General features: G+C 42.3%; 1 protein-coding gene across 2 annotated transcripts in view; it reads left to right on the top strand.

The window, feature by feature from the left end:
* LOC311241414 (uncharacterized protein) overlaps window positions 1-14,015 on the top strand; it is a 28,485-nt gene that overhangs the window by 6,354 nt on the left and 8,116 nt on the right. Inside the window, exons 4-7 of one of the 2 annotated variants that reach the window (XM_084330231.1) lie at window positions 741-836; window positions 2,557-2,667; window positions 6,064-6,184; window positions 7,265-7,468. In XM_084330231.1, coding sequence (XP_084186357.1) covers window positions 741-836; window positions 2,557-2,667; window positions 6,064-6,184; window positions 7,265-7,468 — 532 coding nt within the window. The remainder of the gene's footprint in view (window positions 1-740; window positions 837-2,556; window positions 2,668-6,063; window positions 6,185-7,264; window positions 7,469-14,015) is intronic. The other variant, XM_084330232.1, reaches the window with a different exon arrangement.

The raw sequence follows: 14,015 nt of genomic DNA, 5'->3' as shown, positions 1-14,015 counted from the left end.
AGGGTTCTGTTTATTGTTATATTGTTATTTTTATTCTAATTTGTGTATATTAGGGGTGTAACGATACGACCTCACAACGATTCGATTCGATTATGATTATTCAGGCAACGATTCAATGCATCATGAAATCTCTTCATTTGACCACGATTCGATTCGATAAATTTGATAAATTTTCATCAGTTAATTCCCCATACACAAATGTGGCTGGGGGAACTGATTCACTCAGCATGAATGGACTATAGGTTAAAAAAAAAAATAATAATAATTTTTTTTTAAATGTCGATTATAATCGATTTCTAACATATTCAAATCGATGCATCGATTCTAACAAATCGTGCAAACAACATGTCGCCCACTTTGAATAGCGTTCATAGACTAGTATTGATACGGACATGCCGTTCCATGAGCGGAGAGACCTGCTGCAGAGGTAATGTAATTACTACAAATGTCCACGGTAATAAATAAATACCTAATAAAATCTGTAGCGTGTGTGACTCACACACACAATATCTTGTTATTATTGCATGCTCTTTAAGATGTGTTCTAAAGACCCCTAAACAATTACTTGAGCACTACTCGAGTAATTCATGTGAGTACTCGATCTGGGAAAACATTACCGTACTCATGCCTCATCCCTAGTTCTGTTACTGTTAACTGTTTTAAGTTTGAAACTGCACTCGGGGGTTCAGTGAATGGGGTTTCATAAGGTTTTTGTTGTAACGTTCCAAACCTCTCGACAGAGTAGCGATGACGCGTTGAAGACAACGTACACCAACTTTGCCAGTCTGGTTCAGAACTTACTCAAAGGACCTTTTGAGAACGAGTACTTCTTCCACGTGAGTCACTTTTATTATTTTTAGGGATTGTCCTATTATGGAACTGAGTGCTATGCGTTTTTGAAAATTCACACTGGATTTGCAGATGTTTTGAAACTCCGGTCTCCTGTAGGAGGCCCACGTGGGTCTTGTACAGTATATTCTGTTCACAAAATGCCCTTCGCTTGGATAAAGCTTTTTCCCTCTTCCCTCGTCTCATGACCCACCTGCGCTCCCTGCTGGGGACCGTGGTTAGAAAACCACTGCTCTAGGTTTTCCACCTGGCAGCTGTGTGTATTTGCCATGTCTCGCCCCTTCATCAACGGAGGCCGACACACGGTATTCCAATACACATCTCACTACATCCTGCGCATTTATAATCGCAGAGGCCAAGTCTGGTCTTTAGTGTGTAACCTGGACTCGCAATGGATAGGTTTGTTGTCAGAAGCGGTGCCGGTTGGCTGCGATGAAATGGGCTCTGCGCATAACCAGCTGCTATACCACACTGAAGTGAGGTGGCTATCTCAAAGCAGAGTATTAAATCGCCTTTTTGAACTCTGAGAAGAAGCGCAGATTTTCCTTGCAGACAAAAACAACCCATTGCCAGAGAAATGTGCTGATAATGAATGGCTGGCACAGCTGGCATATCTAGCCGACATCTTTGACCGCCTCAATGCGTTGAATCTGGGACTACAAGGTTGGGACACAGACCTGTTTGGACTCTCAGCTAAAATGGAGAGCTCGATTAAGAAACTCTGTTAGTGGCACTCCAGGATAATCTCCAGTGAAGATTTTGGGGTATTTACTCTGCTTGCTGGCTTTTTGTAGGAACAGAATGTTGCAAATAATTTTTTGAAGTCCATCATCTGTAGCCACTAGAAGGGCTCATTGAACAATTTTGGAGAGAGAGCACAGACAATTTGGACAACTGGATCAAAGATCCGTTCATTATGCATGACGCAGCAGGCGGCACTCAATGGTCTTTCGTGTGACAAGCTACTGAAACTAACAGCTAACTGGACAGGCCCTCGCAAAGTTCTGGATATCAGTCCGGAACAAGTACCCAGTGTTGTGTAATGCTGCGCTGAGAAAGCTTGTCCCCTTCGCATCAACATACCTCTGTGACAAAATAAATACAGATCTCGCTGGACCAAGTAGTATATCCGGACTATTTTGTGACCAAATTGTCTGTATTTACCTCCACATAGTCCTTTTTACACATCTGTAGATACTAGATATATCTACAGTCTATGCTACAGCTCTGTACATACACACAGTAGTACTATTTGTATATAAATGGTAAATGGTTGCATTTATATAGCACTTTTATCCACACCAACGGCGGAGGCAACCATGCAAGGTGCCAACCTGCTCATCAGGAGCAATTAGTGGTTAAGTGTCTTGCTCAAGGACACTTCAACACGCTGCCCGGGAGGAGCAGGAATCCAACTGGGAACCTCCGGATTACCAGACGACTGCTCTACCTCTCGAGCCACTGTCGCCCCCCAAAATATATTGTATATTTTGTACCCAGTTTAATCACCTGTACATTGTATAATTGCCGTTGCACTTTACTGCAAAATTTGCACTCTGGTTGAATGCCAAACCTCTTTTTGTTGTACTCTACTTGTGCTGTATGATGACAATACATTTGAATCTAATCTAATGTAATCTAAAAGCAATGTCTGATAATGATGGAAAAGGGCTGTTGCTGCTTACTGACCTGTCATTGTCTCCACAGGAGGTGTTCCCTGAGAACTATGGCCCTGCATACGACGGAACCCTGCAACAGCTGGTGTTCGAGTTCCTGTCCAGACTGGAACAGCTGTTGCCTGTACTGAACTTCACACAGGTACCGATAATAAATCATTAATTATTATTATTAATTAATAATAATAATAATAATAATAATAATACTAATAATAATTTATAAATGTCTTGTACAATATCATCCTAACTGAGGATGAGATTGTTAATGATGTTGATAATGATGTAATTGATGTTGATGTTGATAATGATCTAATGTATTGAATATTGTTGTATTGTAAGTGCTGGACCCCAGGAAGAATAGCTTTTGTCAAGTGCAAAAGCTAATGGGGATCCTAAATAAACATAAACATAAACACAGGTACCGAAACGTAACACAGAAGCTCTAAATCTATAAAGCTGCTATTTGTGTAAAACTGGACAATGATCATATTCCAAGTCGTATTGTTAGATGATTGAGTGGGTTCAAAAGGCAGCCTGTGATTCTAACCGCTGCCTAGAAATGATAGAGATATTAAAATTATATTTTAGAATGAACATGGCTGTCTGTAACCAATGGCAACCACTTTTGAAAGAAAATGCCCAATTGCTGTGCAGTGGTAGAGTAGGTAAAACACTGGAAAAGCCAGTAATACAAATAATACATAAATCAAATCAAATCAAATCAAATCAAATTTATTTATAGGGCCCGACAACACACGTTAATGTCCCCATGGGCCGTACAGGTCTTCTTTAAACAAGTCAAGAAGACAACATAACAATAAGTCAAGAACAGAACAAGAACACCATAGGGTCCAAACATTTTTTAGATGAATGCAAATAAATGAAAGAATGCAAGCACTCCCAGACATACCCCACGCGAAGGTAAGGAAAAACTCACTAAAACCTAACAATAGGGAAAAAAAGCTCCACAGGCAATGTGGAGGAGAGAAACCTTAGAAGGGCCGTTCAAGGGGGGATCTCCCTTCTTAGATGTCGGTGATAGTAGTGTTGCAGACGAACAGTTGGTAAGCATGCACTCATGTGTGTGGTGAAACACAGATGAGTGCATGCAATAGCAACTGTACATTTTGAAAAATTAAAGATAGAGCTAATAGCGATAGCAACTGAACATTTTGAAAGATTAAAGATAGAGTTGATAGCGGATCTATTTGAGGCACAGGGGCGGCGCAAGAGGGTCACGTCCTCCCCGTCTTAGTCACGGGACATTCAACACTCCGGTCGTTGCTCAGGGACAGCCGGAGACAGGGGGAAGGGGGGTGGCGCAGAGAGGGTCGCGAACTCCCCGACATCATCGCGGGACATCCGGCACTCCGGTCACCACTACGAGACCTCCGAAGACAGGGGGGCACGCAGAGGGGGTCGCAATCTCCCGGCCTTCGTCACGGGACGTCCAACACTCCGGTCAACACTCCAGGACAGCAAGTCATAGGAAGACAGGGAGACGGGACAGGCGTAGGGAACTCAAAAACTGCTCAACTACTGACGTAGATCATGCCAGTTAGGGTACAGACCCTCACCTGCATCTTATACTGTGTATAGTGTATACTGTTCATTTATTTTCATATTTTTATATTCAGAGTTAATTATATTGTTTGTTTACACTGTTTATTTTTCTCATATTAATATTTATGTCTTTCTACTATTACCCTGCCCATACCTGTACTTCCCCTCCCCCATGCTGCTATAATGCTTGAATTTCCCCAAGGGGATCAATAAAGGAATATCTTATCTTATTGTATCATCTTATCTTACTGTATCTCATCTTATCTTACTGTATCTTATCTTATTTGATCTTATCTTTTATATCTCATCTCATCTTATCTTATTGTATCTCATCTTATCTTACTGTATCTTATCTTACTGTATCTCATCTTATCTTATCTTACTGTATCTTATCTTACTGTATCTCATCTCATCTGATCTTATCTTACTGTATATTATCTTATCTTATTGTATCTCATCTTATTGTATCTCATCTTATCTTACTGTATATTATCTTATTTGATCTTATCTCATCTTATCTTACTGTATCTCATCTCATCTTACTTTATCTTATCTTACTGTATCTTATCTTATCTTACTGTATCTCATCTCATCTTACTTTATCTTATCTTATTATATCTTATCTTATCTTACTGTATCATCTTATCTTATCTTACTGTATCTCATTTGATCTCATCTTAACTTACTGTATCTTATCCTATCACTGTATCATCTTATCTTATCTTACTGTATCTCATTTGATCTCATCTTAACTTACTGTATCTTATCCTATCTCACTGTATCTTATCTTATCTTACTGTATCTCATCTTATCTTACTGTATCTCATCTTATCTTACTGTATCTTATCCTATCTCACTGTATCATCTTATCTTATCTTACTGTATCTCATCTTATCTTACTGTATCTTATCTTACTGTATCTTATCTTACTGTATCATCTTATCTTATCTTACTGTATCTCATCTTATCTTACTGTATCTTATCCTATCTCACTGTATCATCTTATCTTATCTTACTGTATCTTATCTTACTGTATCTTATCTTACTGTATCTTATCTTATCTTACTGTATCTTATCTTATCTGACTGTATCTCATATTATCTTACTGTATCTTATCTTATTGTATCTTATCTTATTGTATCTTATCTTACTGTATCTTATCTTATCTTACTGTATCTCATCTTATCTTACTGTATCGTATCTTACTGTATCTTATCTTATCTTACTGTATCATCTTATATTACTGTATCTAATTTGATCTTATCTCATCTTACTGTATCATCTTATCTTACTGTATCTAATTTGATCTCATCTTACTGTATCTTATCTTACTGTATCATCTTATCTTACTGTATCTTATCTTATCTTACTGTATCTAATTTGATCTCATCTTATCTTACTGTATCTTTATTTTATTTTTTATCCACTTTTTCTCCTCTTTTTCTATTTTTCTCCCATCCCAAGTCCACTGCCAATTCTCCCCTCCCCTGTCTTGAACGTTGCTCGCATATGCCCCCCACTGGCCGGTTGTAGGGAGGATAGAAGCCCTGCATCACATGTACCCTCCAATACATGAGGAGGCAGCCTGTCACATCTTTTCACCTGCCAGCGCGGACTCTCATTGGCGAGGTATAACGTGTGGGAGGCTCACACTACCCTCGCCATTTCCTGTCTCTGCTGTGCAGGCGTCCCCAACTGACCTGTAGGAGTCGCTGTCCACAACGTCCAGATTACCACCCATCGACTTCCACCCGCTAACTCTGCCAATTGAGTTAGTATGACGGCTGGCCCAAGCCGGAGGCAACGCCGACAGCCGGAGTCGAACCCGGTGTCTCTTGCGTTGGTGAAGAGCGCAATGTCCGCTGCGCCACCCAGCCGACCCATCTTACTGTATCTTATCTTATCTTACTGTATCTTATCTTACTGTATCTTATCTTACCTCATCTTATCTTCCCTGTGTGCCTCCATGTCTCAGACAGCAGCCTGGCTCGGCGAAGCCCCATCTGTGGCCAAAGAGTTTGTCCAGCATCTCTCTGAGCCGTCGGTGCTGAAGACCCTCTTCCTTCATCACAGACACCTGGGAACTCAGAGTGCTGGTGAGCTCCCCTACCCAGACGGGGCAGGTTCAGCTCCCCTACCCAGACAAGGCAGGTTCAGCTCCCCTACCCAGACGGGGCAGGTTCAGCTCCCCTACCCAGACAAGGCAGGTTCAGCTCTCCTACCCAGACGGGGCAGGTTCAGCTCCCCTACCCAGACGGGGCAGGTTCAGCTCCCCTACCCAGACAAGGCAGGTTCAGCTCTCCTACCCAGACGGGGCAGGTTAAGCTCTCCTACCCAGACGGGGCAGGTTCAGCTCCCCTACCCAGACGGGGCAGGTTCAGCTCCCCTACCCATGAGACAATGTGTACATCAGTGTGTCCCCTAGGATTTTTTTCAGCGTGGGTGGTAGGCCCCCCAAAACTACTAGTGTTGTTGCGGGGCGCGCGTGTCACTGATATGTGGTGTCAACAGTGTCGTTATAGACGCGCGCAGTAAGGCGGTTGTTAGTATCGGTGCATTTCTCTACACTGAGCTGAAATGAAACGATTGCACATAAATTAGGTTTATTACAACACATAAATTAACCTATTTACAATTATACATACAGTAGTGAGTGACAACACACATATGAACTACTTACAATACAGGGAGGCACATACAACACTCATAACTATTTACAACCAGTGTCAGAGCGAGCGCACTCAAGTTCTTAGGAAATTCTGAGGGCTCAGAGTGCACAGTGGACGCTCTGACCGAAGAGTCAGTTTATCAGAGCGGAGCAGATTTTCAGAGTGAATTTATTAACTCACCTTAACTAGGGCCCTATGAAATCCGTTTAATCTTTTCCTGTTTTCGTATATGAATTTTCCAGTTTTTGGATTTCTCGGTTTTTAATTTTCCTGTTTTTGGATTTATCTGATTTTATATATTTTTCTTTGGATTTAACCAAAAAAAACTATACAAAATTATGTTTTTAACTAACTTTAATAACAGTACATCTGCAAACAGTGCCAGTGTAGTTCAAAGTTCGGATTTTTCCCATTCTTCAATGTGGTAAAACAAAACCAAGCAGCAACTTGGAAAGAACATGCAGTTTCACGAGTCGTCGCCGGATGTGAATCTCTATTCCCCTGCAGGTCCTCCATGCAACCAGGAAGATACCATCCTGTCTATTCTGTCCCTCCCTCCTGAAATACCAGCTGAAAGGTCTGTTGACCAGTATGGCGAGAGCGGGGACTATGAAGATAATGAAGAGGCGGTGGAGGCGGTGTCTGACCACGACGACTCGCCTCACAGCACAGATGTTGCCGGTGCTGAGTGGTTACCGGTGAGGAGTTCCGGTGAGTCCGACCAGCGCAGCAGAACCCGTCCACGGCGTCTAGCACTCATGTACTCTGAGGGGATCCTTTATCCATTAGGGTTAAAGATGGCCGTCTCCAGGACCGATGTCATTATCCATCCTGCAGTACAAGGTGACAAAACATCATCATCTACTGTGAGATGGATTTACTTCAAGTTTCAAGTTTTGTTTTATTTGTCACGTATAAAGTACATGTACAATTACAGTGAAATGCTTGGTTCTGTATGAGCCCCCTGAGAATGTGCTTCATACAGTAAAAAAAGAAGAAAGTCCAAACACTATACAAAATAAATATACAATATACAAACTAAAGTTAGGGCTGACCTTCGATTTTTCTTTGGAATTCGAAGCTTTGGGGCAGAGATTCGATTTTAATTCGAAGCTTCGAGATAAAAAGAAAAGAAATATTATAAAAAATATATATATAAAAAGAATAAGAAAATTGTTATGTTGTGGGACTTGTACAGCACTTTGTTCAACTTTGTCAGTGCTGTAAAGTTTAAATCTTAGACAAACTAAACACTTTGCTTTCATGAAATATTGTAAGCCGTCATTTGAGGGCTCGCGTCCACCTGCCTCACATTTATGACCGCACGCGTCTTTTTTCAATGTATTCCAATGGGGAGGGAGCGTATGCGGCCGCATGCGGCCGCCTGTGGAAAGTGCGGTGCGGTCGGCTTTTTTTTTCACCGCCTTTCAGCTTTTCTATGCGGCCGCATACAGCCTAGAGAGTTGAAACGTTCTGAACTTTTTCTCACCGCATGCGCCCCGCCCCATTCTACCGGGCGCACTGCCAGCATGTTTCAGCTAGAAATATGCGCCAGGTGGACGCGGGCCCTGAGGCTTTATAAAAGCAGCACAATGAACACAAATCTGTCAGTGCTGAGTCCGACCTCATCTTAACACATTCGGGGCCAGGCATGTCCGTGTTTCGAATCCAACGGTAGAGGGCCAACCACGGACATGTCCGTGGCAAGGTTGTTTTGGCTTTTATTCCATTTTAATAACCTACTCAATGTCACCGAGCGGCACTGCAGATTTACCCTACTCTTGGAATTCGGAAAAGTGCATTACCGGCCAGATCCTCATAGGGGCGCTGTCTCGATAATGCAGTGTTCCCTGTGGCAGAACGGTCTTTTATTTTTTTTTACTTTGAATGGACTTTCCTGTCTGCGTGTAGCCTGTAGCTTGGAATACGCTTTGGGATGTGGAATTCAGTATGCAGTAAAGGAATATATCATCAGCCAATGGACATATGGATCTACCAGATGGCGATCGATAACTGGGAAATCCTTTTTGGGATCCAACCGGCCACAGTTAAGATCTTTTTCACGTAAATTACATGCTGATCAGGCCTTGTTATCATAGCCAACCAGGCGATCAGCGAATGTGGCTACTGAGGCTAACGCCGTTATTGGTAATCAATCATCAGAAATGACGTCCCCCCCCCCCCCCCCCCCCTTTAATGCATTCATGGTGGAACATATCGATCATATGCATTTTGAGTTTTAACTCTTAAGTTCTGTAGGGCCGAAACGCCATTCGATTTAACGTTATTAGCTTGGCAGCCTGTATCTCATTCTGCAGGAAATATACCAGACCAAATCCCATATAACGCTTATATTCAAGACGCTATCAACTGGGAACGTATTGATGAAAAAAATATTTCTTTAAGCCATTTTGAAGGGACGGTTTATAGTGTCAATTGACAATGAGAATGGACAGATAGCAATACTATAAAGTATAGATTTAGCTCTACAAACAGCCTCACGCACAATGAAACCTTATTATGATATGCTGGCCGTATAGAGTGGGGCCCGTCTAATCTCCGTGGCCATCAATGTGTTAAATAACAAACAGCATTGCTTGTTGTAATTAACAAAGAGAGGCAGAGTTGATTTTGCACAACAACAACAACAACAAAATATATACCGGTATATTTTTTTTTAACACATTGGGTGCCATGCAGTATGCCCATCTTTATTTATTATATTATTATACATTATCGATTGGCGTTTCGTCCCTATTAGGGCTGACCCCTATTAGTCGACTAATCGGTCGAAAGGAGCCATAGTCGACTGCCAACCTCTTAGTCGAATACAAAAAATATATATATATATACATTTTATTATTCATTCTTTCCAAAAGAAAAGAGGCATAGAAGCGTGGCTAACGCTAATGGCACGCATACCAGAGGCTAACTGCCTAAGAAAACAGGCACAGAGACACTGAAAGAGGATTTCACCCATCTAATGAACACACTAGACCAGTGGCGTCGCGTGGGTAAAGTCAAGCAGTAACCATGTACACTACAGTATGGCTCGGCGGCCAGTCAAACTTTCTTTTTATTTATTTAACAGATTGCAGAATGGGTACAATACAGTATGGCTCAATACACACAATTGAGACACATATTCGGTTGCAAAAAGGTGTCCCACGGTCTCCTATATTTTCACGCGGATCGGAATCACGGCGCGCCCGTGGGACACTTTTCCGTTTCGGCGAGTTTATTCCATGCTTTCGACTTTCCTTTTCTAAGCATTTTCGGGGCTACATGTGAATGAGTAAAAGTTGCGGGACGCCCAGATGTTTCCACGATAGAAAGCTCGCGTGGATCCCATAATAGGCTCACTTAATGCAGCGTTTTTAAAATCACGCAACATTTTCAGGGTCGCAAGCCGACCTTTTCCCCTCGTTTTCGATGATGGAAGTGATTTAGGAAAAGCTTCGGCACGCCGAGAGGTACCCGTGGATATAATCTCGCGAGGATCGGGGCAATATTCGGCCCGTGGGAGCAGTCGCGGGTTAATACAATTTTCAGAGTGCAGAGGGGAGGTGTGCAGAGGGGATGCCAGACTAATTATTCTGCTCACAGCCCCGTTTTAAACTTTTAAGGTGTGGCAGTCAGCTCGAATCTGATTGGCTAGTATCGGTTTTGGACTCTACATACATGAATCACATGATTGAGGCTGGAGAAAGACACCTACCCCCTGCCTCTCCTCTAGCTGCAGTGAGCATAGCAAGTCTGACAGTGTGTTAGAGAGAGTGAGAAGGAGAAGAGGGAGACATTTAAAAAAATAAATAAAAATATAACACAGATGCACAGATGAAAAAGAATGTAAACTATATTAAAAAAAATTATATATATATATATATATTTTTTTTTTCTTCATATTTCATATTAATTCATATTTTGATAGGGAGGCCTGGCTTCCGTTGGCTTCCATAAGGATTTGCCACTGCACTAGACTAGACAAATATAAACATGTATCCATCAGTGGACCAATTGCATGCTTTTGCAGAGGACAAGAAGCCTTCCGTTGACTCCTTCAGACATTAAGCACCCCCACAGCCAAATGGAATGATACCAAAAAAATTAAAAATATTACGGTATATATTTTTTATTTTTTTTTGTTGACTAATAGTCGACAGGGGTGGACGGTATGGTCTAAAATTTATATCACGGTATAATTTGAAGCATAGACGGTAACGGTATATATCACGGTATCAGTGTTTCTGTTAGAATACATTTTTTTGCCTGATAGGCAGGCTATATAAAGAATGACATCCTCAAGGCATGTAGATTTATAATATTTTAACTTAAAACTAGGCTACTTTTGCGTATAAAGTCATTATATTCCATATAAAATAAGTCCCGAGTCGAGACTCCTGCTCCCATTGCAAACAGCGGGCTGGATTTTGCTAGAAGCATATGTAGCTGCAGAGCCGCAGAGCCAGGGGCTCTTTCAGGTCATTCATTTCAGCCATTGGCAATTCAGCCGTTGGGTGGGGGGGGGCGCTGTTTGACGGGCCTGTGACCAGACCTGAAAGAGCCCCTGGCTCTGCGGCTCTGCAGCTGCATGCTATTCGCAAATCCACTGCTGCACGCCGTCCTCCCGGCTCCCACTGCTGCCGTCGTTATCATAACACTACACACATATCGTAATGTTTACAGCAAACTGTAGTTGATCACCAGGTATGTTTTATTAACGTAGAATAATTCATATAAGAAAAACGATAGGGAAATATCTTACCTTTCTCCACTGGTTAAAAATGCCAGGAACTGAAATTGAAACTTGCTGTGCGCCACGGTGATATGTGTTTATTATGAAATGACAATTGCGTGTTGACACGCCCACTGCGCGAAGCCTCCTAAATAACTTTTTCCAGTTTGCACATATCTATTATCTATGACTAATTCTATCTATTTTTAGGGGCAAATGCGATTGAAATCGTCGCGCTGTGGTTACATGACGTCATTGCTATTTTAGAGCTGCTCTACCGGTTAAACGGTATAGTCAAAATCCATACCGTAGAGCAAATTAATACCGTTTATACCGTATACCGTTTATACCGTCCACTGTCGACTAACGGCAAATTTTGGCCAATCATAGTCGACTATCCAAATCCTTAGTCGGGGACAGCCCTAGTCCCTATACACACGCTATATTAAGAATTTCAAATGCATATGATCGCTATACATTATGCTCCATCATGTGTGAAGGAAAGGGGGGGGGGGTCGTTTATGATTCCTTGATTGTCACTAACGGCTTTCTTTAGTAAGACAGTTGATCGGACAGATTGCAATGAAATAAATGGAGAAAAAAAATTCCAATTCTTTGACGTCGAACTGCTAGATCCATTTTCCGTTTGTATGACCCAATAAACGCAGAAAGCATATTGATTCTTGAGTCTCGAAAGCGATCCAATGCACTCAAGGTGTGTATATTGGTGGGCGGCTAAGTGGCGCAGTGGGAAAGGCGCTCGCCACTAACGCAGGAGATGCTGGGTTCGAGCCCAGCTCTCGGCGTTGCTTCCGGCTTGGCTGGTCGTTCATACTAATACAATTGGCAGTATTAGGGGGTGGGAAAGCCGGTGGGTGGGGATCTGACGCTGTGGACAGCGACTCCTACAGGTCGGTTGGTGCGCCTGTACAACAGAATCAGGAAGTATCGGGGGCAGCGTGAGCCTCCCACGCGTTACTCCTCGTTGATGCGACTGCTGCCTCGTGTACCGGAGGGGACACGTGATGCAAGGCTTCGTCCACATTGCAGCCGACCAGTGGGAGGCATGGTCTAACAACGTTCGAGACGGGGGAGGGTATAATTGGATAATATGAAATTGGGATGGGAGAAAAATAGAAAAATGGGGAGAAAAAGTAGATACAAAAAAAAAGGTGTGTATATTGATCCACGTAACAACATATCTCTGGCGGAGCTTTTTCCCCGATGCCCCGAGCGCCACTTCCGGTTTAGAGTGGAGTGTAACTCGCCCGAAATCCACCAGGCAGCGGTATTGAGGCATTGCAATATCAGACAGGGTCCAGCTGGCTCCCGGAGGCTTCCTGGATGAATTATGAATGCCAATAGCGAATAAAAGAAATAACGTGGCACTCAACGCATGGCGGCCAATAACGAGTATACTCGTTATTGGCAATTAATGTGTTGATATATTCAAAATGTATTTTCATATTCGAATCCCGTGCCCATCGAACGAAGCTTCGAAGTGTGTGTGTGTGTGTGTGTGTGTGTGTGTGTGTGTGTGTGTGTGTGTGTGTGTGTGTGTGTGTGTGTGTGTGTGTGTGTGTGTGTGTGTGTGTGTGTGTGTGTGTGTGTGTGTGTGTGCGCGCGCGAGTGAGCCCACTGGACTAGAAGTTTGCCTGGGTTATTGTTTCCATTAGGTGCAGGGCTAAAGAGCTCTGGTGTGAAGTGAAGAGAGAAACCCTGTACTAGACACACAGAAATACAGATCACAAAAAAAAACTCTTACCACTTCTGTCTAACTCCAGATCAGCGGAGGCGACACTATTTTCAGTCGGTGCTGGTGATGATGCCGTCTGGGTCTCATCTTCGAAAGACTCGACAATATGTTTCGGGCTGGATGTTGGTCTTGTGCCAAGTATAGCGTCCAGGTCATCATACCAAGGGAACTTGTCTTTCTCGTCCCCCGAACTCCCACTTTTTCGCAGCAAGTCACGGACTTTAATGTATTGCTGGCGCAGTTTTTTTATTTTGACGTGGCATTGATCCATTGTTCTAGTAAACCCCATTACCGCCATCCTCTCTGTAAACATCTTGTACACCTCGTTGTTTTTGTGGGTGCCCACAAGCAGTTGTTTTATTTGGTCTTCTGACCATATGCTGATGAGGGCTTTCACCTCATCATTCGCCCAAGTCTGTCCACGAGACATGTTTATAAAATTAATAGTTTAGTTTAGTTTAGTTTATTCGGATCCCCATTAGCCATTGCCACAGGCATAGGCTACTATTACTGGGGTCCACACAAATCAATACAATACAATAAAATCAATACAATACAATTAATACAATACAATAAAACAATACAATACACCTCAATAACACCTACAAATATTATATAATAAAATATCTAAGTTCACCAATCACACATACCCATCTACTCAATCATGTTTCAAGGCATATATGTTCACTTAAAGCACAACAATACATCTCAATACAATATACAAACATATTAAAAATCTAAGTTCAACAATCACCCATACCCATCTT

The sequence above is a fragment of the Notolepis coatsorum genome (genome assembly GCF_963971535.1).
Source record: "Notolepis coatsorum genome assembly, chromosome: 15".
Classification (NCBI taxonomy): Eukaryota; Metazoa; Chordata; class Actinopteri; order Aulopiformes; family Paralepididae; genus Notolepis; species Notolepis coatsorum.
Note: the sequence above shows the minus strand (reverse complement) of the source record. Positions and strands in the feature narration are given on the sequence as shown.